This window comes from Anomaloglossus baeobatrachus, chromosome 4 (assembly GCF_048569485.1).
Source record: "Anomaloglossus baeobatrachus isolate aAnoBae1 chromosome 4, aAnoBae1.hap1, whole genome shotgun sequence".
Lineage (NCBI taxonomy): Eukaryota > Metazoa > Chordata > Amphibia > Anura > Aromobatidae > Anomaloglossus > Anomaloglossus baeobatrachus.
In genome coordinates this window covers 417,207,035-417,231,243 of record NC_134356.1, presented here as the reverse complement: position 1 = coordinate 417,231,243, position 24,209 = coordinate 417,207,035, and the positions used below count along the sequence as shown (strand labels likewise).

The 24,209-nt window shown below is 48.6% G+C and overlaps 1 protein-coding gene across 3 annotated transcripts in view; it reads left to right on the top strand.

Moving 5' to 3' along the window:
- Positions 1-24,209, top strand: part of STRIP2 (striatin interacting protein 2) — a 204,737-nt gene that overhangs the window by 109,782 nt on the left and 70,746 nt on the right. Inside the window, exons 15-19 of one of the 3 annotated variants that reach the window (XM_075345361.1) lie at positions 1,794-1,891; positions 6,199-6,325; positions 14,594-14,694; positions 17,610-17,761; positions 18,903-20,404. In XM_075345361.1, the coding sequence (XP_075201476.1) occupies positions 1,794-1,891; positions 6,199-6,325; positions 14,594-14,694; positions 17,610-17,761; positions 18,903-18,946 (522 nt within the window). In that variant the 3' untranslated portion in view covers positions 18,947-20,404. Of the gene's footprint in view, positions 1-1,793; positions 1,892-6,198; positions 6,326-14,593; positions 14,695-17,609; positions 17,762-18,902; positions 20,405-24,209 lie in introns of those variants that run through there. The other 2 variants (XM_075345362.1, XM_075345363.1) reach the window with 2 other exon arrangements.

Genomic DNA, 24,209 nt, shown 5'->3' with positions numbered 1-24,209 from the left:
TGTATCCAACTCTTCCAGCTGCCCTGATGCCGGGTTGTCTAGCTAGGTAATAATGGAGTTAGGGCTAGCTGTATATTATCAGCTGGCCCTAAGCCCGAAATTCATGGTGTCACGCCAATATTAGACATGGCCACCATGAATTTCTAGTAATGATAAAAAAAAAAACACAACACACAGAAAAATATTTTTATTAGAAATAAAACACAACACAATTAGTGACTCCATCTTTATTTAAATAAACCCCCCTCCGCAGTAATCCTGGGTTAGGGTCCCGCGCCGTCCAATCAGGATCTAATATCATCTGATCGGTTTGCTGGAAGGCAAAGCGATCAGATGATGTGTCAGGTTAAACTACGTGAATCACATCACACATCAGCTGATTGTATAAAAGCCGATTATACAATCAGCTGAAGCATCAGTGCAAAAATAAAAAAAAATATATACTCACGTCTGTGCTGATTACCGGCAGCTCCTGCAGCGGAGTCTGATCCTGTCCCATCGCTGCAGGAGCTGCCGGTAATCAGCTGATGAAGTCCCCTGACGGCAGGATCAGCTGATAGCCGGCCGGGCGCGAAGAAGCCGGCGACACTACGATCAGTGCGTCAGGTGACTGCATCAGGTGATCCACAGCCAGGTCCTGCAAGCTTCGTACGTGCCCCGGGGAGACTGCACACAGCCAGAGCGGCGGGACCGAGACAGGGGCTGGAAGCAGGCATGGCACCCGGACCCTGCAGACAGGTGAGTATGACATACATACACACATACACACTCACACACACACTGTATATATACACACATACACTGTATATATACACACACACACTGTATATACACATACACTATATATACACACACACACTGTATATACACATACACTGTATATACGCGCACACACACTTTCTTCCCCTGGCTGTGTAGAGCTGCTGCTGTCTCTGTATGATTGATCTCTGTGCACATCCACTGGGAAGAGGCAGGGAGGAGGGTTTGGGTGGGAGCAGAGTGGGTGTATTAGACACAATTGGTGTGTTAGATAAGCCAGACACCGCCCTAGAGCCACAAAGAATTCTGGGACTTGTAGGAACTGAACACAGGAAGTCAGAGGAGAGATTAACCACATCAGAGCTGGAGCCAGCAATGACCGTGTGCTGCTAGTGCACAATAAAAGGTAATTTTGCTGAAAAAACATAATAGATGTGTTGAGGGGCACATATTAGCAAGATTTATCCGAAAAAAAAAAATCAGTTTTGGTAACTGGACAACTTCTTTAAACTGAAAATTACTTCTTTCTTTAGTTCAAATTTTGGCTGATTAAATATAGAAGGGCTAATTGTCAGGGGTGGAGGCCTGGATGAATCAGAATGGCCACATTACGCAGATGCCCTCTACGCGTCTCCTTTGATGGTCTCAGGTCACGGAGATGGACTGTACTTTTTGGAGACTAAAAATCTGACATTCTCTGTCAACTGACGTCTACTCCCTTTAGCCGTCATACACCTTACTGACTATACAGGAAAATTGTTTTTGGGAGGACTAAAATTTATCTATACCCTTTGCTCAAATTGCTCATTTTAAAAGTAAGATCAATTTAGAAAATCTAGAAATCAATGACAAAAGCACCATCAGCAGAATGCTGCCCTTAAATTGCAAAGGTCGCAAATATGCTTTCTTTGAGTAGCTGCCTCCCTTGAAATCTGTGACTGAAGACACATGCTTCAGTATAAAGACCTTTTATATCAGGGGTGCAATGTATACATCTATGTTGTAAATGTCACTGAATGTGCTTTTCTTGGCAGATTGCCCTATTGAAGATACTCCTGGCAGCGGCACCCACTTCCAAAGCCAAGACTGATTCCATTAATATTCTGGCTGATATCCTGCCTGAGGAAATGCCGTGAGTAACACTGCAGAGTTCTACACGTGCAGATTAATGGCCCCAATAGATTATCCGCAGCAGGACCAGATATAAAGTCTCATTCAGACATCACTGATTTTTCTCATACATAAATAAAAAAGGACAGATTATTTTTGGGAAAATCAGTTTTTATTGAAACCAAGAACAGTCAAATCACACACATTCTTTGTCATATAATATTTCAGTTTTACAAATAACACTTCTAATAAACTTTGTAATAAGTAAATAACTTGACCGACCCTGACCGTATTTCAGTTCAGTTATTGAAAATCTGGTTTTAAAGAACCAAAGGAAAGAAACCGACAGAGAGAAAGTTTATAAGTCCGGAAAATATAAAGAGACAAGAATAAGAAGCAGAAAAGGTATTATATGGCCAAGAAGAGGAAGGGGAAAGGGAAAAGGGGCCATGCTCACTTGGTCCGACTTCTCATCCTACCCCCCCATACCCACTACACCTCTCCACTACTGACGCAACCAGAGGCCCACCTCCGAGGACTATCGAAACACCATCCATGGTGTCCACGCCTCATTAGTCTTTTCTGTATTTCCCACCACTTGAGCTACCAGAGTCTCCATCCTGCATATATCATTAAGTTCTGCCACCAGATCTGCCGTAGATGTGGCTTCAGCTTGTCTCCAACGTCTAGGCATCAAATTCCTAGCTGCTGTGATCAAATGTCTCAAAAGGTTCCTCTTGAATCCTGCCAACGAAATGTCTCCCAGAGAGAGCAACGCCAACTCCATAACAACCTGCTTAATTGACAGCTTGTTATGTAGATGAAACACTTCATCCCAGAAACGTCGCACTCCTGGACACAACCACCAAACGTGTGAACGTGCCACTCTGGGCACTTATACCACTGAATCATCACCTTATAGCTCAAGACCAATTATTTTTATTTATTTTTTTTTGTTAGTGTATTAGATTAGATTTTTATCACAGTTTGCGCCACATGTCAGTTTTTACCAACAGTTACATACGTAATTATCATATAATTAAAAAATAAATGGATAAAAGTAAAAAAAACTCAAAAGTTTATCCTACACATTAGATCTCCTACTCACCCCGCATCTTACTTATGGTTTTGTAGCCCATTCCAGCCTTGTGCAGGTCTATGATCTTGTCCCTGACATCCTTAGAAAGCTCTTTGATCTTGCCCACATTATACCACTGTCTTTAATGCAGGTAACGAGTTGATTAGGAGCATCTAAGTGGTCTGTAGAAGCCAGAACTCTTAATGGTTGGTAGGGGACCAAATACGTATTACACTCTGCAAAATGCAAATAAACTAAAGCGGGCTTTACACGCTACAACAAATCTAACGATGTGTCGGCGGGGTCACGTCATAAGTGACGCACATCCGGCATCGTTAGTGTTGTTGTAGCGTGTGACAGCTACGTGCGATTGTGATCGAACGTAAACCGTTCATCGCATACACGTCGTTCATTTCCTTAAAATTGCACATCGGGTTGTTCAATGTTCCCGAGGTACCACACATCGCTGTGTGTGACACCCCGGGAACGATGAACAGATCTTACCTGTGTCCCGCCTGCAATGCGGAAGGAAGGAGGTGGGCGGGATGTTTACGTCCCGCTCATCTCCGCCCCTCCGCTTCTATTGGCCGGCTGCCGCGTGACGTCGCTGTGATGCCGAACGTCCCTCCAACTCCAGGAAGTGGATGTTCGCCGCCCACATCGAGGTCGTATGGAAGGGTAAGTACGTGTGACGGCAAATAATCGTTTGTGTGACACGGTCAACAAATTGAACGTGCCGCACATACGAAGGGGCGGGTACGATCGCGTACGATAATGTATGTGATATCGTAAGGTGTAAAGCAGGCTTTATATAATTTATGCAATGTGATTTTCTGGATTTTATGTCAGATATTCTATCTCTCACTGTTAAAATTTACCTACCCTTAAATTATAGACTGTTCATGCCAGTGGGCAAACTTTTTACAAAATCAGCAAGGGATCAAAAAATTATTTCCTTCACTGTATGTCGTGGTCTCCTGACCCTTCGGAAGCATAGTAGAAGGGAGCCGGCAGTTTAAATCCAAAGTCCGATCTTTTATTTCTCCAGGTAGGGAAGCTTCTGTCTAAGGTAGTCTGGCTTCTGCAGCTGTTAGGCCACGTGCGCACGCTGCGTTCAGTAATTGTCAAAAACGATGCACCCTCTGGCAGGCTTTGACAACTGTAAACACTGCCTTTGACAAAAAAAATGCATTCAAAACGCATGCGTTTTGGATGCATTTTGCATGCATTTTACATGCGTTTTGGATGTATTTTTTTCAGTGCGGTTCCCCGGCAATTCAGCTCTGCTACATGCCCGCTGACAGCAGACAGAGACAGATCCGTTCGATGAAAATGAACTGGGATGAACTTCACCCAACTTCATTGTCATCCCACGGCTCTGTCTCTGTGTGCTGTCATGAACTCAGATGAACCTCTGAGGTCAGTGCCAGGACACAGGAGTCCGCAGCAGTGAAATCAGAGCTTCACCAGAGTTCACTGTGATCGTGTGGCTCTGTTTCTGTGTCGCGGCCTGTTTTGCGATCACAGGTGAAGGACTCACCTGTGACCGCAAACCACTTGAGTGACTGAAGTGAGCCGTGCGATCAGCGGTGCCGTCACTCAGGTTACCCATGGCCACAGCTGAAGTCCTCCACTTGAGACAGTTGGAGGATCCAGCGGTGGCCGTGGGTAACCTGAGTGATGTCATCGCTGATAACGCGACTCACTTCGGTTGCTCTGTGGAGCTCACAGCTATCAGTCGTGCTCTATGCCCGCTCGCTGTCAGCTTCCTATGTAGCAGAGCTGAAAGCATTGTGGGACCTCGTGTGGATTACGTTGGACCTGGAGGGGTGTTTGAGGATTAATAAAGTGGTAAAAGATGGTGTTTTGTTTTTTTTTGTCTTTTATTCCAAATAATTTTTGGGTGTATGTGTTTGTTTTCTTTAACTTACAGGTTAATCATGGAAGATGTCTCATAAGACGCCTGCCATGATTAACCTAGGACTTAGTGGTGGCTATGGGCGGCCATTAACTCCTTATTACCCTGATTGCCAACGCAATCTGGAAGAGCCGGGTAAGGTCCTGGGACTGTCGCATCTAAGGGATGCGGCAATTCCGGGTGGCTGCTGGTTGATATTTTTAGGCGGGGGGGCAGCGTAAAAACGATAGGCCTCCCCAGTCTGAGAATACCAGCCCCCAGCTGTGTGGCTTTATCTTGGCTGGGTATCAATTGGGGGGGGGGACCACACGTCCGTTTTTTTTTTTTAATTTATTTATGTTACTGCACGATATAGACCCGCCCACCGAAGGCTGTGATTGGTTGTAGTAAGACAGCTGTCGTTCAGCGTGGGGGCTCGTCTGAATGCAACCAATCATAAGCGATGGTGGTTGGGGGAAGCAGTGAATATGAGATATTCTAATCGTGGCCGGCACTTTCAGAAGAGGAGGAGCCGCTGGAGCTTTGTGACAGCTGTGCAGCATCGGTTATCGGTGAGTATGAAGGAGGGAGAGAGAGACCAACCTACAGACAAAGAGACCAACAGAGAGAGACCAAAAGACCTGCGTTTTGTCAAAAAAAGCATGCAGAACGCAACAAAAATGCAGTGCAAGCGCACCGCTAAACATTTTGGTTGCGTTTTGACAAACCTCATTCATTTCAATGGGTGGAAAATGCAACCAAAACGCAATGAAGAAGTAACATGCTGCTTTTTTTAACGCAACGATTTTGTCAAATATTTGACAAACAAAACGCTGCCTAAAAAAAAGGCAACGTGCGCATGGAATTTTCTGACTTCTCATAGACTTTGCATTGGAAGCAGAACGCATGCATTTTGACAATGACACAGTGCAGTTTAAATTGCAGCCAAAACGCAGGAAAAAACGCAAGTGCGCACATGGCCTTAGTCTGTTCTTCTATTCTCCCCATAGAGAACACTAGAACACTCAGCCCATGTGTACATAGGAATTGGGAAAGGATTATCCAAGAGCTATGGAAGGTGCATCTCTAAGATGGTGCGTCTTTAGAAATTTGTAGACCTAACATGTGCCACGTCACTGATCACTTGTGAGGAGGGAGAGGGCATACTTTTTTGCAATGTAAAGAAAATACCTGTTTTTCTTCGTTTAATAGGACTGATATAAAAAAATGCTGGGGATTCTTCTTCATTTATTTTCCTGGCTAACATTAAGTTTTTTTGTAAAAAGAAAATGGAAATAATGCTCTAAATCCAAAGCTAAAGTGGAAGTCTTAACCCATTGTATTGTGTCTTCAGGGTCACTGTACTGCAAAGCATGAAGCTCGGCATAGACGTGAATCGGCACAAAGAGATAATTGTGAAGAGCGTGTCTGCCCTGCTACTGCTGCTGCTCAAACACTTCAAGCTCAACCACATTTACCAGGTTAGCCATAATCCAGCTCTACTGCACACTATAGTTCCCTTATTCTGGAAAATAAAGACCAAAAAATGTTATGGTCGATTTATTCGGAGTGGCATTGTATACAACATTCTACAAAAAAAATTGTAAAACAAATAATCAAAATATTCCTTATAATGTCACCATAAATAATAACATGCAGGTAAAAAAAAAACCCCAAAAGAACCCCCAAAGATTCAAATGAACGGGATAGTGACAAATTAATAATATAAAATATAAATTTGTATTAATTTTTAACATTTAAAATATCAAGTGCAGAATAAATAAAAAACGTAAATACTGGACTGGATCAATTTCCCAAATATTACCCCATTGGGTACAGCGGTATTCAGGACTGGTGACCAGCCTAAGGTATTAAGCCCCTATAACAATTTATATAATTTGGACTTATCTATATATTTTTGACACTTGTTAAGCTTGGGGATGACCTTTAATCATATTTATATCTAAGATATACATAACTTTCTTTGTCGCTCCATTGGGAGACCCAGACAATTGGTGTATAGCTTCTGCCTCCGGAGGCCACACAAAGTATTACACTTTAAAAAGTGTAACCCCTCCCCTCTGCCTATACACCCTCCCGTGCATCACGGGCTCCTCAGTTTTTATGCTTTGTGTGGAAGGAGGCACACATCCACTCATGAATCTCAGATTAGTTATATCGGTTGGAAGAAAAGTGGGCCCCCACGGGGCCCCCGGCATGTTCCCTTCTCACCCCACTATGTCGGCGGTGCTGTTAAGGTTGAAGTACCCATTGCGGGTACAAAGGCTGGAGCCTCATGCCGTCTCCTTCACCATCCCTTAGCGGCTCTGGGAGAAGTGGGATCCTGAGCGGTCATCCATCCACTGGGACCGTGCTCCCTCCGCAGCCCCTGAGGGAATCTGTCGGACAGGAGTTTATTTATCCTCAGGGACCGGGCCCTGCATCACTAAGGTACTCTGTATCCCCATGGGGGATGTGCATGGAGCGCCTTTATCCCGGATGCTGCAGCAGCTGCTTATTTGTGACGGCCGGCGGACTTCCGCGCCGACCGCGCCTGTTTGTCGGCCGCGGTCTTAAATTTAGTCCCCGGCTTCAATTGCGGCCTAGTAGCAAAACTCCCGCCCCCGGGCCTGTCTATCAGGGGTAAGGGCGGGACGGCCGGCCTGACGTCGGCTGTGAGGGCCGGAGCATCCTGTATGTTTCCTCCCCCCTCACTGATCACTGTGGGGACTCCAGATTCCCGCACTTTTTCTAACGCCGCCCACGGCTCCCTCCTCCCCTGAGAGCTCCGGCAGCCATTTCTTTGGCATTCTGCCTGTGAAGGATTTCCTGGAAAAAGCTCTGCAACGCTGGGAGACCTAAGGCAGGGAATCTGGAGGACACACACTCCGCTTTTTAGCGGTCGGTAAGCCACACCGGTCACCCGGTGCTGGTCCCCTTAGGGTGCCGGATTAGATACTATATATATATATTTATATATTTCTGTTCGGTCGGGCTGTATACCCTTCCCATATACCCTCAGTGATCACTCTCCTAGGAGACAACAGCATGTCGTCCACAAGGAGCAAGGGTGCCAAGGCACAGGGTTATTTTGCGACCTGTACCTCTTGTGCGGCTAAGTTACCTGCGGGTTCCAACCCTCACTGTGAGCAATGCTCAACCCCTGTTTTGCTTCCTCATCCTGAGCCTCGGTCACTAGTGGGCCCCTCGGCTCAGGTAGAACCCCTTGCTCCCCCTGTTCCAGGCGGCAGGGACAGAGTTTGCAGTTTTTTGCTGAAAAACTCTCTGAGTCACTCTCACAATCCATGGCTCAGTCTATGGACAAATGGTCTGCCAAGCTGCTTGAAGCTTTACAGTCCAGACCGGTCCTTACACAAGCCCCGGGCCCTGTTGGATCTTCACCTCCAGGCCCCTCTCTGTCCGCGCCGGAGCACGTTCCCAGGGGGGGCCCTAGGTCTCACGTGGAGGACTCCGGCCCGGACCACAGTCCCAGACCAGCTAAGCGGGCCCGCTGGGAATTTTCCCCGACTTCTTCACGCTGCTCGGGTTCCCAGCGTGAGGACTCTCTGGAGGACGAGGCGGACGTCGCAGCTCAGGGCTCTGACACTGACGTTGCTCTCAATCTTGATACACCTGAAGGGGACGCCATAGTAAATGACCTTATCTCGTCCATCAACCAGGTGTTAGATATCTCTCCCCCGCCGCCACCGGTAGAGGAGTCGACTTCTCAGCAGGAGAAACACCAGTTTCGGTTCCCTAAACGTACACGGAGTGCGCTTTTCGATCACTCTAACTTCAGAGATGCTGTCCAGAAGCCCAGAGCGGTTCCGGACAAGCGCTTTACTAAGCGCCTTACTGACACACGTTACCCCTTCCCCTCTGACGTGGTGAAGGGTTGGGCTCAATGTCCCAAGGTGGATCCCCCAGTCTCTAGATTGGCGGCTAGATCTGTGGTATCGGTTGCAGATGGATCATCGCTAAAGGATGCCACTGACAGGCAGATAGAGCTCCTGGTAAAGTCCATCTATGAAGCCACGGGCGCGTCTTTTGCCCCGGCCTGTGCAGCCGTGTGGGCACTACAAGCTATCTCAGCTTGTCTGACTGAGATTAATGCGGTCACACGTAATTCTGCTCCGCAGGTTGCGTCTTTGACTTCTCAGGCGTCAGTTTTTTCTTCCTACGCCATGAACGCGGTTTTAGACTCTGCTAGCCGTACAGCGGTGGCATCCGCTAACTCTGTGGCAGTCCGCAGGGCCATGTGGCTGCGCGAATGGAAGGCAGACTCGGCTTCCAAGAGGTTCTTTAGCGAGCCGATGCACTTTTCAGGCGGTGAACGCTCTGAAGACAGAAGGAGTTGTGATCCCTGTTCCCCTCCAGGAACATGGTCGCGGCTTTTGCTCCAACTTGTTTGTGGTGCCAAAGAAGGACGGCTCGTTCCGTCCCGTTCTGGACCTCAAACTGCTCAACAGACATGTGAGCACCAGGCGGTTTCGGATGGAGTCTCTCCGCTCTGTCATCGCTTCGATGTCACAAGGAGACTTCCTAGCATCAATCGACATCAAGGATGCTTATCTCCATGGCCGATCGCACCCGAACATCAACGCTTTTTGCGTTTCGCCATCGGGGACGAACACCTTCAGTTCGTGGCATTGCCTTTCGGCCTGGCGACAGCCCCACGGGTGTTCACCAAGGTCATGGCATCTGTTGTGGCGGTCCTACACTCGCAGGGCCACTCGGTGATTCCCTACTTAGACGATCTTCTGGTCAGGGCACCCTCTCAGATGGCGTGTCAAAACAGCCTTTCCGTCGCTCTGGCGACTCTCCAGCAGTTCGGGTGGATCATCAACTTCCCAAAATCCAAGTTGACACCGACCCAATCACTGACGTACCTTGGGATGGAGTTTCATACTCAGTCAGCAGTAGTCATGCTACCGCTGGACAAGCAGCTTTCGCTGCAGGCAGGGGTGCAATCTCTTCTTCGGGGTCAGTCACACCCCTTGAGGCGCCTCATGCACTTCCTGGGGAAGATGGTGGCAGCGATGGAGGCAGTGCCCTTCGCGCAATTCCATCTGCGGCCACTCCAGTGGGACATTCTCCGCAAATGGGACAGGAGGTCGACTTCACTCGACAGGAACGTCTCTCTTTCCCTTGCAACCAAGACGTCACTTCAGTGGTGGCTCCTTCCCAACTCTCTATCGCAGGAAAAATCCTTCCTACCCCCCACCTGGGCTGTGGTCACGACGAACGCGAGCCTGTCAGGGTGGGGGGCGGTTTTTCTCCATCACAGGGCTCAGGGAACCTGGACTCCGATAGTCATCCCTTCAGATCAATATTCTGGAGATAAGGGCAGTGTATCTAGTCCTATTGGCCTTTCATCGGTGGCTGGAGGGCAGGCAGATCCGGATCCAGTCGGACAACGCCACTGCCGTCGCATACATCAACCACCAAGGCGGCACTCGCAGTCGTCAAGCCTTCCAGGAAGTCCGACGAATTCTGCAGTGGGTGGAAGCCACAGCTTCCACCATCTCCGCAGTTCACATCCCGGGCGTAGAAAACTGGGAAGCAGATTTTCTCAGCCGACAGGGCATGGACGCGGGGGAATGGTCTCTTCATCCAGACGTGTTTCGAGAGATCTGTCGCCGCTGGGGAACGCCGGACGACGATCTCATGGCGTCACGGCACAACAACAAAGTCCCGGCATTCATGGCCCGGTCTCAAGATCACAGAGCTCTGGCGGTGGACGCATTAGTTCAGGATTGGTCGCAGTTTCGACTGCCCTATGTATTTCCTCCTCTGGCGATGCTGCCCAGAGTGCTGCGCAAGATCAGGTCCGACTGTCGTCGCGCCATTCTCGTCGCCCCAGATTGGCCGAGGCGGTCGTGGTACACGGATCTGTGGCATCTCACGGTGGGTCAACCGTGGGCGCTCCCAGACCGCCCAGACTTGCTGTCTCAAGGGCCGTTTTTCCATCTGAATTCTGCGGCCCTTAACCTGACTGTGTGGCCATTGAGTCCTGGCTCCTAGCGTCCTCAGGGTTATCTCAAGATGTCATTGCCACCATGAGACAGGCCAGGAAACCAATGTCCGCCAAGATCTATCACAGGTCTTGGAGGATCTTCTTATCCTGGTGCTCTGATAAGGGTTTTTTCTCCCTGGCCCTTTGCCTTACCCACTTTTCTTTCATTCCTTCAATCCGGAATGGACAAGGGTTTGTCTCTCGGCTCTCTCAAGGGACAAGTATCGGCACTATCCGTATTTTTTCAAAAGCGTCTAGCCAGGTTTCCGCAGGTCCGCACGTTCCTGCAGGGAGTTTGCCACATAGTCCCACCTTACAAGCGTCCGCTGGAACCCTGGGACCTTAACAGGGTGCTAACGGCTCTTCAGAAACCACCTTTCGAGCCGCTGCGGGATGTCTCTTTATCACGTCTTTCGCAGAAGGTGGCATATCTAGTGGCAGTTACATCGCTCCGTAGAGTGTCGGAGCTGGCAGCGCTGTCATGCAAAGCCCCCTTCCTGGTTTTTCACCAGGATAAGGTGGTTCTGCGTCCGGTCCCGGACTTTCTCCCTAAGGTGGTATGCCCTTTTCATCTCAATCAGGATATCTCCTTACCTTCATTTTGCCCTCATCCAGTTCACCAATGTGAAAAGGATTTGCACTCGTTAGATCTGGTGAGAGCTCTCCGGCTCTACGTGTCTCGCACGGCGCCCCTGCGCCGTTCAGATGCGCTCTTTGTCCTTGTCGCTGGCCAGCGTAAGGGTTCGCAGGCTTCCAAGTCAACCTTAGCTCGGTGGATCAAGGAACCGATTCTTGAAGCCTACCGTTCTTTTGGGCTTCCGCTTCCTTTGGGGCTGAAAGCCCATTCTACCAGAGCCGTGGGTGCGTCCTGGGCATTGCGGCACCGGGCTACGGCTCAGCAGGTGTGTCAGGCAGCTACCTGGTCTAGTCTGCACACTTTCACGAAACACTATCAGGTGCATACCGATGCTTCGGCAGACGCCAGTCTAGGTAGGGGAGTCCTTTAGGCGGCGGTTGCCCACCTGTAAGAGGGGGTCGTTTTCGGCTCTTTTTATCGAGGTATTCTTTTACCCACCCAGGGACTGCTTTTGGACGTCCCAATTGTCTGGGTCTCCCAATGGAGCGACAAAGAAGAAGGGAATTTTGTTTACTTACCGTAAATTCCTTTTCTTCTAGCTCCTATTGGGAGACCCAGCCCCCGCCCCTGTTCCCTTCGGGCTGTTTGTTCTTTTGTGTAACACATGTTGTTCATGTTGAATTGTTCTTTTGGTTCATGGTTCAGTTCTCCGAACATCCTTCGGATTGAATTTACCCTAGACCAATTCATAAGTTTCCTCCTTCCTGCTTTTGCACCAAAACTGAGGAGCCCGTGATGCACGGGAGGGTGTATAGGCAGAGGGGAGGGGTTACACTTTTTAAAGTGTAATACCTTGTGTGGCCTCCGGAGGCAGAAGCTATACACCAATTGTCTGGGTCTCCCAATAGGAGCTAGAAGAAAAGGAATTTACGGTAAGTAAACAAAATTCCCTTCTTTACCCAGTGGCATAACTAGAGTTTGATGGGCCCTGGTGCAAAATTTGGACCAGTGCCCCCCTCCACGTACACCGACACTTGGGGTACGAGATAATGAAACTGACACTCGGGTTATGGGACAATGACGCTGACACTTGGCTCTTACCCTCCTCAGCACCCGGTTTTTCCATTATTATTATTATTATTATTATTATTATTATTATTATTATTACTTATTTATAGAGCACCATTGATTCCATGGTGCTGTACATGAGAAGGGGGTTACATACAGAATACATATACAAGTTTCAATAGACAGACTAGTACAGAGGAAAGAGGGTCATGCCCTTGCGGGCTTACTTTCTAAAGGATTTTGGGGAGGAGACAGTAGGGGGGGGTGTAGGTTGGGCGGCAGCTCCACACGGTGGTGAGGCGGCAGCTCTGATATCCATCTTGTCCTCGGCACCCAGCTTTCCCATGCTCTGCCATACATCTTTCCCTCAGCACCCAGCTTTCCCATATCAGAGCATGGGAAAGTTCTTCAAATACTATAATGGCCCCCACATAGCCTTCTATATAGTATAAAGGGTCCCACATAACCCTTCATATATTAGAATGCAGCCCCATAGTCCTCCATATATTATACTGAATTTCCCATAGTTCTCCATGTATTATAATTCACCCCATAGTTCTCCATATATTATACTGCACCACAATCCTCCATGTTTTATAACACACCCCCATAGTCCATGTATAAGGTAGCCTCCATAGTCCTCCATATATTATAATGTAGCCCCCATAGTCCTATATGTATTATAATGCAGCCCCATAAATCTTCATATTGTATTATGCAGCCCCATTCTCCTCCATGTATAATGTACCCCTATATTCCATGTATAAGGTGTCCTTCATTTTGTATTATGCAGCCCCATACTCCTCCAGGTATAATGCAACCCTTGTCCATGTATAAGGTGTCCTTCATGTTTATTATGCAGTCCCATAGACCTCCATGTATCATGCAGCCAGCCCCCTTAGGACCTCCATGTATCATGTAGCCAGCCCCCCTCCACCTCAGGGCCTCCATGTATCATGCAGCCAGCCCCCCTCCACCTCAGGGCCTCCATGTGTCATGCAGCCAGCCCCCCCCCAGGGTCTCTACATGTCATGCAGCCAGTTCCCCCAGGTGTCATGCAGCCAGACCCCCCCAGGGCCTCCATGTGTCATGCAGCCAGCCCCGCCAGGTGTCATGCAGCCAGCCCCCCCAGGGCCTCCATGTGTCATGCAGCCAGCCCCTCCTTCCCCCAGGGCCTCCATGTGTCATGCAGCCAGCAAAATAAAAAACAAGTACCTCTCTTCTCCTTCTGACCACGGTACTTACGCCCCTGCCCCCATACTTCACACACTCTGCTCCCCATACAGCCTGCACCCCCCATATCATAGCAGAGCGGTTGCAGGGCCCCTATAACCCTGCGGGCCCGGTCGCAGTGGCGACCTCTGCGACCGCGGTCGTTACGCCCCTGCTTTTACCATCTGGTCACTGCACTAGGCACTTTACAAAACCTGTTAATCCGCGGCTAATATTTGGGAAATTGATCCAGTCCAGGATTTATGTTTACTTATTCTGCACTTGATATTTTAAATGTTAAAAATTAAAAAAAAATTATATTTTATATTATTAATTTGTCACTATCCCTTTCATTTAAATCTTTGGGAGTTCTTTTTGGGGGGGTTTTGACCTGCAAAAAAAATTGTAAATTGCAAGAAATTTGGTAAAAATAACACATGCCCCCTAATTTTATGCATGTCAGACTGTCTTAGAGTCAGAGAATCAAAACTATACCCGCTAGATTTGCACTAAATTGTGTAATTTTTTTGGCTCTTAACTTAATAAATCTGTCCAAAAGCTGTTGGCTGTGCCTTTGCTCAGAAAACCATGCCATTCTTTAAAAAAAAAAAAAATGGCAAAGACGCAATCCAGGGAACAATTGGCAACTCTTTATGGCGTTTGAAACTTACGGCAACTCTGTGCGCAACTTTTTTGTCCTCCGTTTAATCTGACGTAAACTGGTTAATAAACTTCAGACATAAACGTTATTACCCTTCTTTCAGTGTAGTTACGTGCAGTGGAAGAAGTGAATATATTCTTCTAATCAGTAAAATCCTTGGATACTTTGCTGAGTATGAGCATTGCCCCAACATTGTCATATTCTTGCTTTTGCAGTTTGAATATGTCTCCCAGCACCTGGTGTTCGCAAACTGCATCCCCCTGATCCTGAAATTCTTCAACCAGAACATTATGTCCTTCATCTGTGCCAAGAACAGGTGGGAGCGGCGGGTACATGACATTTTATTTAATCACATACAGAACAGAATTGGGGTAACACGGTTTTCACTTACATGGGGTAAATGAGGGGTAAAAATGTTCATAAATTGTTTGTAAATAGATATGATTTACTGTGAGGTAAATCCGGAGATATGACGATAAATCATGATATTCAAGTATGTCAGGAAGCCCTCTCCTGGTGTCACCCCCCCTTTCCTTCACACAACTGGTTTAGCAACAAATCCCATGGCCATCTCCTGTGATATGGAGATGAGGTGGTGTGGGAACAATGGACACAGGATGACTCCCTGCCGTCACCCTGTAACAAGAGTTGTATCTCATTAGCAAGGCTATGGAACTAGCTAGACAGAACGACTCCAGTAAAAAATGGTTCATATCTCGCAAGCCATATTTCCGATAAATACGGCAACCATAAAAATGGTGTCTCCGCATGCGGACGATGCCGGCACACCCTTTTTATGGGAGCAGGACATTGGGAAATGCCCCAGGCGTGATATCAGCCAATGGGGAACTGGCAGACAGGTCATGAGTCCCCTCGTTCTGTAGCTAAATTCATAACTGTCACAATGAGAGCATTGGCGTCCGCCTACGACGCTCCCAGGCAAAGTTATGGCCCATATTCCATGTTGTGGATTGTCCATAACTCAAGCCAGGGGTGGAGCAGTGCTCCCTCTGAGGTCATGAAGGTAGGAGGGGACCTGGATTTGTCCAGGTTGATAACCCTACTTCGGCCATTTTCCAGTGTTCTTTCGCTGGGGGTCACGTGCAGGAAACATCTGTGGGAGTTCCTAGAAACCTGGTCTACAGCGCCCCCCTGTGGCCAGACGCACAAGGTAACTGATCAAATTGCATACCTGTTTGTAAACCATGCTTTATCTGTAACTGTACTCTGACCTATGTATATTCTGTAGATTCCCTATTGTATATATTGTAGTTTCTAGTGTGCTTTAGGCTGATTAAATTATATAATTAATCTTGGGCTGTTCTGTTATCTCGATCTTGAATCCCACGTCTGTGTGTTCGGCTAATAGTTACCGTAAATCGGTTGGTGGCAGCGAATTGTGCCAAGGATTATTGTGGGGAGGCCAGTGAGATTCGGGGAGATTTTATATATTCCGCCCGCGGAGGTCGGGGGAATATATACCTTACTCTCACCGGGGACCCTTCAATAATCGGCATAAGTAGTATAGCGGCCTCCTTGCTTATGGTCGGGCAATTCCATAATTGGCCTGACTATAAGAGGGGCGCTAGAGAGCGCGTCACGTGCTCTGTCTGTCGGTCGGGAGGTATAAAGGAGGGGTGACCCCCACTTGTTACCCCCCGATTGTGACGTACTGGTAGCCAGCGCGGGGGATTTCTGAGTGACCCCCCCCGGTGGTTTGTGACATATTGGTGGCATAGCGGTGGGATCGAGATAATAGTGTGTGTGAGTGTGAGACCCATACTCCCAGACACTAAAGACTGCCTGCAGCAGCTGTGGCTGCTGGGGTCTTCAGACTAGCTCAACACTAGAGTGTCAGAGTGCAGATACTGTAAGGTGTGTGGAGGCATCAGGTGTCAGTTCTGTGTCAGTGACCAAAAGTCTGCAAGAATGGCTGATGGCACCAGGAGCAGAGCTATGCAACTGGCCAATGCTAAGGCAGGAGCCGAAGAGAGGGAGGACGGTGCTGTGGACAGCAATGAGGAGGTTGAAACCGAAAAAAGAGTGTTTCTGCATATAAGAATTTGTCAAAGAATCCATTCAATATCCATCATGATTAGAAAAATATCAAATTTTATTCAATCATAATTAATGCACAATATTATATTATTTTATTAAATGCTGGTGTACACAGAGTTTAAAGGAACCCTACCCCATAAAAACAAACACAGAAATAACTGGTGCGTTGTGGAACAGTCATAGTATCAAAAAATTCATATATCATACATACGTATAAATTCCTGGGTATAAATAAACAAGGGCACATCCAATGATTGCCCACAGCTATATTAGGATGCAAAATTAAGCTCAAAGGATTCAAATCTTAAACCCGCAGTTTGCAATTCATATTGCGGCCAGATCTATAATTCATAACCGTATGGGTGAGATCAATAATAAAATTAAGCTGTTTTAAATAGCCAACATTAGTATGTACATATCATTTGTAAGGAACAAAACACGATGTTCAGGGACAATGTATATATATATAGTTCAGTCCAAGGAAAAGGATTTTCCATATATTAATAAAGTTATATTATTACATAGGACAAATTCCTACATTTAAAGATATTATATCAACCTGATATTTGCTTTACATTATAGATAGATCACACCCATTAGGGTTAAGATGATTTCAGAGGATCATGGTTTGGTGTACCCAGATAGTGGACCATAACGCCCAGCACCTCAATGTAAACACTGGAGCGTTATGGAACAACCATATTAACAATAATTCCTATATCACATATATTGACATAAACTCCTGGGTGATACTATAATGTTCACTGCAGACGTGGAGTCTCTTTATACGTCCATCTCTCATAGAGATGGATTAAGGGCAGTGGAGTTCTTTTTGTGTACCACATCCCTTGACAGGTCGTTGATTGATCTCCTCCTCACCCTGCTCGGATTCATCCTCACCCACAACTACTTCCTCTTCAGGGGGCGCTACTATCTCCAGGAGAGGGGCACTGCTATGGGGGCGTCTTGTGCGCCCTCGTATGCGTGCCTCTTCCTGGGGTATTGGGAGCGCCTCATACAATTCCCTGAGGAGGACGGAGGTACAGTTTTAATGTGGGTGAGGTTTATAGACGATGTCTTTGCTATCTGGCAGGGTGAGAGGGAGAAACTTGATTTGTTCATGCTGGCATTGAATGACAATGCTCTAAATATAAATTTGACTTACCATTCCAGCACGGATTTTATTGAGTTCCTGGACGTAAGGGTTGTGAAGAATGAGGGCGGTTCCATAAAAACGGACATTTACAGAAAGAACACAGCTGTGAACTCTCTCCTGAGTGCCAAGTCATCTCACCCGCCACAAGTCATCAACTCAATCCCAACAGGTCAGTTCCTTAGGGCTCGACGTATATGCTCAAGTGTTGACCTGTTTGAGGGGCAAGCCCTGGAATTGAAAAAACGTTTTAAGAGCAGACACTACACTAATAGGGCAATCCAACAGGGATATGATAGGGCAAGGGCGACCCCTAGGGACGACCTTTTGGTTCCATCTAGAAGGAAAAAAGTGGATGATCAAGTGAGGTTGATTACACCTTACCACTCTCAATGGCGCAAAATGAAGGAAGTTGTGGAGCGATATTGGCCCATTTTATTATCTGATAAGGATTTGAAATCTGTCTTATCAGATAGACCACAAATTACCCCTCGAAGATCCAAAACATTGGGTGATATGATAGTGAGGAGTCACTATATACCACCACCCTCGAACTTTTTGGAGAGGACTGGGGGTCCTAGATGGGGCTCCTTCAGTTGTGGAGATTGTGGGGCTTGCTCACAAATAGAAAGGACCTTTACCTTCCACAACTCTGCGAACAACAAAGAGTTTAAAATCGTTCACAATATCAACTGTAGGACGACGTATGTGGTCTACTGGGCAAAATGCCCATGTGGACTCATTTACGTGGGACTCACCTCTCGTGAGTTTAGAGTGAGGATCCTGGAGCACGTCAGGGATATAAAGAGGGCTGCTGGAGTGACGAAGCCTGAGGAACTTGAGCTATTAAAGAATATCCCGAAGCACTTTAGGGAGAGCCACAATTGCAACTGGCGGCTTCTTAAGTTCCGCGGGATTGATAGAGTATATTTGAGTCCTAGGGGGGGTGACCCCAAGAGAATTCTGGCACAGAGGGAGGTCAGGTGGATCACGGTGTTGGAGACGGAGAAACCAAGGGGGTTGAATGATTCCATCTCTTTTAAACCTTTCTTATAAGATCTTGCCCCCGTTGGCCCCCTCTCCGCCATGTGGTCCCCCTGTCTTTATCTCCCGCTGTGTTGTCTCTACCTCCATCCTCCGGTCTCCTTGATATGACTACAAATATATATATATGAATTGTGCTTTCTGTTTTGGCACTGTTTGTTCATACTGTTGCCGGAGTGCTGCCACCTTGTATCTCGCTTTTTAAATATTCTTGTTTTGGTCATTCTAATTATGTTTTTTGTATTTTTTCTGTTTTTCTTTTTATGTAGAATGTTCTACATGTATGGTGCATAGGGACGGGATGAAGTGTTAACACTATGGGAAGGTTTTTTTGGACTATGAGAGCTATATCCTGAGGAAATAAACATCTGGAAGCGAAAATTATTCTGTTATATCTATATTCATATTTAATATTGTGAATGCTTGTGTTTATAACAATATCTTCCCCTCTTTGATTCATCACTGAGCATATCTTTATGCTATATAGGGGTCTGTCCACTAGATGTCAGATTTTTATAAACACGTCTGAGTATGCTCTCTGAATATTCTATATTGAATTCTTTATATTCCTTAAAGCTTTCCTTCTCATATGCTATTAAATTGTATGGCATGTATAATTGTTTATCAAAATTACCGTCCTGAAAGCTATAACATGCATGTGGATTTTGTTTTGGATGTTGCCAGTACTCTTGCCCCTTTTCAATATGGCCACTCGGCCACACTGGTGTCAGAGCGCGCTCTGCATATCGGAGCCTGCCTCGCCCTCTCTGCCGGCGCCCAATCGCGGGTTGTTCTGTGCGCATGCGCAGGGCGCCTTCCGGGACGCCGGCGGAAGTGGGCGATGCGGCCTCCGCTGTGCGGCGCGCGCCGGATTAAGACTCCAGGTGGGCTTCTATTATATAAGAGTGACCCCACGGCTACCCCAGCACCTCCTGACGAAGCGAGAGGCGAAACGCGCGTCGAGGTGCTGGGCGTTGTGGTCCGCCACCAGGGTATAATAATTTATGGCTCATTGAACCGGCTAATACTTAATGGAGGTGGTTTTGCTGTTGATATAAGATTTTGCGGGCATTTTTTGAGGAGGTGTCTCTAATCATTTACACCCAGGAGTTTATGTCAATATATGTGATATAGGAATTATTGTTAATATGGTTGTTCCATAACGCTCCAGTGTTTACATTGAGGTGCTGGGCGTTATGGTCCACTATCTGGGTACACCAAACCATGATCCTCTGAAATCATCTTAACCCTAATGGGTGTGATCTATCTATAATGTAAAGCAAATATCAGGTTGATATAATATCTTTAAATGTAGGAATTTGTCCTATGTAATAATATAACTTTATTAATATATGGAAAATCCTTTTCCTTGGACTGAACTATATATATATACATTGTCCCTGAACATCGTGTTTTGTTCCTTACAAATGATATGTACATACTAATGTTGGCTATTTAAAACAGCTTAATTTTATTATTGATCTCACCCATACGGTTATGAATTATAGATCTGGCCGCAATATGAATTGCAAACTGCGGGTTTAAGATTTGAATCCTTTGAGCTTAATTTTGCATCCTAATATAGCTGTGGGCAATCATTGGATGTGCCCTTGTTTATTTATACCCAGGAATTTATACGTATGTATGATATATGAATTTTTTGATACTATGACTGTTCCACAACGCACCAGTTATTTCTGTGTTTGTTTTTATGGGGTAGGGTTCCTTTAAACTCTGTGTACACCAGCATTTAATAAAATAATATAATATTGTGCATTAATTATGATTGAATAAAATTTGATATTTTTCTAATCATGATGGATATTGAATGGATTCTTTGACAAATTCTTATATGCAGAAACACTCTTTTTTCGGTTTCATATATGAGTAATATGGTGGGATCTGCGCTGCCTAAATTTAAATAGATATGGATCTTTGGTCCTTCTTTTTGGTTAATAGCAATGAGGAGGTTGCCCACGAGTCCTCCAGGAGCTCGACGCCAGAAAACCGTTCTGCCGAGGACATTGCGCAACCTGGCACTGCTGGACAAGATGAGGAGGAGCTCACCCAAGGTTCCTCAACGAGCCAGATGCCAGCCCTCCGCTCTGAAAGGGACAGTGAATCGCCTAGCTCTGCAGCGTGCCGCAGATCACCACGTGCCATTCCACCGAGCCTGGGAGGCTCGGATAGCCTTCTTCAAATGGCTATGGCCCTTCTCCAGGCTGGAGACCAGAAGGGCTACAAGGAACTCCTGGCAGAGCGCAGGGCAGAGCGGCAGGCAGCGCGTGACGCTGAGGCTGCGGAGCGGCACGCAGAGCGTGAGGCTGCGGAGCGAGAGCGGCAGGCAGCGCGTGAAGAGCGAGAGCGACGGGCAGACCGTGACTACCAGCTGCAGCTAGCTCAGCTCCGGCCCTCATCAGCCACATGTGACCTTCGAGACACCAAACTTCCAAAGGTCCGTGTTGAGGACTTCCCAGTGCTGGAGAAGGATGGAGACTTGGACTCTTTCTTGACTGCTTTTGAACGGACTTGCTTGCAGCACCATCTGGACAAGGACCAGTGGGCCAAATACCTGACCCCCCGTTTAAGGGGTAAGGCCCTGGATATCCTTGGGGACTTGCCTGCTGAGGCAGATCAGGGCTACGACACCATCAAGCGGGCCCTGATCCAACAGTACAACCTCACTCCAGAGTCCTACCGCAAGAAGTTCCGGAGCCTACAGAAGGGACCAAAGGACTCCTGGGCTGACCACCGGCGGGCACTTGCCCGAGCTGCCGACCACTGGACCCAAGGCCTGCAGCTTTCCACCGGACCGGAGATCCTGGACTTGTTCATCACGGAGCAACTCTTGTGGAACTGCCCTGAGGATCTCCGCCAGTTCATCCGAGACCAGAAGCCAAAGGGGTCCACGGCTACAGCTGCCCTTGCCGATGACTACACCAACAACCGGGCCCCTGAGGCCAGGAGAGCGGCCACCAGCAGCACCTGGAGAGGGGGTAAGATGAATTCTGCGACTGCCCCACCTGCCCCTAGACTGCAGGGGGTGTCCCCCTCAACTCCCCTCTCCAGGCCCGTGGCGGAACCAAGACGGTGCCACCAGTGCAACCTACCTGGACACTTCAAGGCCATGTGCCCTCAGCGTCCCAAGGCCCCGGCTCCGTCCCCGTCCCAAGGGCCGCCCAAGGTGTATTGTGTGGGTGGGGGTGGTGGTAGGTCCCTGGACAGCTTCCAACCTGTCACCGTCGGCCGGTCTGTGACCATAGGACTGCGAGACAGCGCCTCGGAGGTGACTCTGGTGCGGCCTGAGATGGTGTCCCCCCAAGACTTGATCCCTGGAAAAACCCTCGCTGTCTCCGGGATTGGAGGCACTGACCCGGCGCTGCCTGTTGCTGACATTTATGTGGACTGGGGCGCAGGGCGAGGGGTGAGGGAGGTGGGGGTAACTGATCGGATCCCTGCAAACGTGCTACTTGGGACAGATTTGGGGCAGATAACCTCCCAGTTTGGGCCCCCCCCAAGGGCTGAACCTTCAGCCAGTACTGACATGACTCCTGACAATGTTAATGTGTTATCTATGAATGATGTAAGGGAGGAGGGAGTGAACTCTGATATTTCTGCTTGCACAGACACCATAGACACACACGCAGCTGCAGCTGTGACAGGAGGGGAGGGGGTCAGAGAAAGGTGTGACAATGCCTCTACAAGTAACCAGCCTGTGAGCTGGGATCTGTTGCCCTCTGCAGGGATAAGCAGAGAGCAGGGTGCTGCAGGGGGAGGACCAGTGTGTGGGGTGGGGGCTACCACAGCAAATGTGGGGTCCCCAGAGATTTCACAGCGGGGTTCTGTTGCTGCAGGAGGGGAACAGGCAGGTGAGATTGGGGCCGGTCCAGGAGCGGAAGTGCTCCCAGGTAAGATCTCGGTGCATGGTTCCCCCACAACCGGGGTGTCAGGAAGCCAGGTAGGTCTGCCTGAACCGGCGACTTGGTCAGGAACGGAGGAGGAGCAGGCACGACCCACGGTCGCAGCGGCTGTGGCCGCTGTCACCCGCAGTGGGAGTGCTGGAAGCCAAGGGGCCTCCCGGAGGTCCGATAGCTCTTCCCCTTCTGACCAAGTGGCAGCCGAGTCAGGTGGAGGCCAGGACACAGGTCCCGGGGTACTGACTGAAGATGTGACAGTCTCGTCGATTCTGGCCACATCTAGTCAGGGGTTTCAGGCAGCGTTAGAAGCTGACGACAGCCTGAAAGCTCTTAAGGAGCAGGCGGCACAGCCTCCCTCGGACTCGGACCCGGAGCGAGTGGTCTGGGACCAAGGACGGCTGTACCGGGCCACGGTCCAGCAGGGTTCACCGGAGGCGTGGCCCAGGGACCGACAGTTGGTGGTACCCTATCCGTTCCGGACGGAGTTGTTGCGGATCGCACATGAGATTCCGATGGCCGGACACCTTGGGATCGCTAAGACCAAGGCCAGGTTAAACCAGCATTTCTACTGGCCAAAAATGGGGGCCGATGTGGCTGCCTACTGCCGTTCGTGTGAAACCTGTCAGAGAGTGGGGAAGGCGGGGCCACGCCCCAAAGCCCCACTGGTATCTCTGCCCATCATCGATGAGCCTTTCAGGAGGGTGGCTGTGGATCTGGTCGGCCCGCTGGCCATCCCCAGCAGCTCCGGGAAACGCTTCATACTGACGGTAGTGGACTATGCCACCCGGTACCCAGAAGCAGTGGCCTTGTCGTCCATTCGGGCTGACAAGGTGGCCACCGCATTGCTGGAGATTTTCTCCCGAGTGGGTTTTCCCCAGGAAATGCTCACTGACCGGGGGACCCAATTCATGTCCCAGCTGATGGAGGCCCTCTGTAAGCAAGTCCAGGTGCGACATCTGGTGGCCAGCCCGTACCATCCACAGACTAATGGCCTGTGCGAGCGGTTCAATGGCACCTTAAAGCAGATGCTTAAGATGTTGGTCGACTCCCATGGGCGTGACTGGGAGCGGTATCTCCCACACCTGTTATTTGCTTACCGGGAGGTTCCACAGGCCTCAACAGGATTCTCACCGTTTGAGCTCCTGTACGGGCGACGTGTGCGGGGCCCCCTGGCTCTGGTGAAAGAGGCTTGGGAAGGGGATTTGGCCACCCCTGGAGTGTCGGTTATCGAGTATGTCATGCGCTTCCGGGACAAAATGCAGGCCTTGACGCAACTGGTACACGACAATATGGCTCAAGCCCAGGCCGATCAGAAGCGTTGGTACGACCAGAACGCTTGTGAGAGGACCTACCAAGTGGGTCAAAAGGTGTGGGTACTGGTCCCCGTACCACAGGACAAGCTTCAGGCAGCCTGGGAAGGCCCATACCTCGTGTACCAGCAGCTCAACCCTGTAACGTACCTGGTCACCCTGGACCCTGCCCGTGGAAGGCGGAAGCCCTTCCATGTGAACATGATGAAGGCACATCATGAGCGGGAGGCATGTGCGCTCCCCGTGTGCAACCTGCCCGAGGAGGGAGAAGCGGAAACCCTCTTGGATATGCTAGCCCAGGTTAGGGCAGGCGGATCCATTGAGGATGTGGAGGTTGGCCACCAGCTCT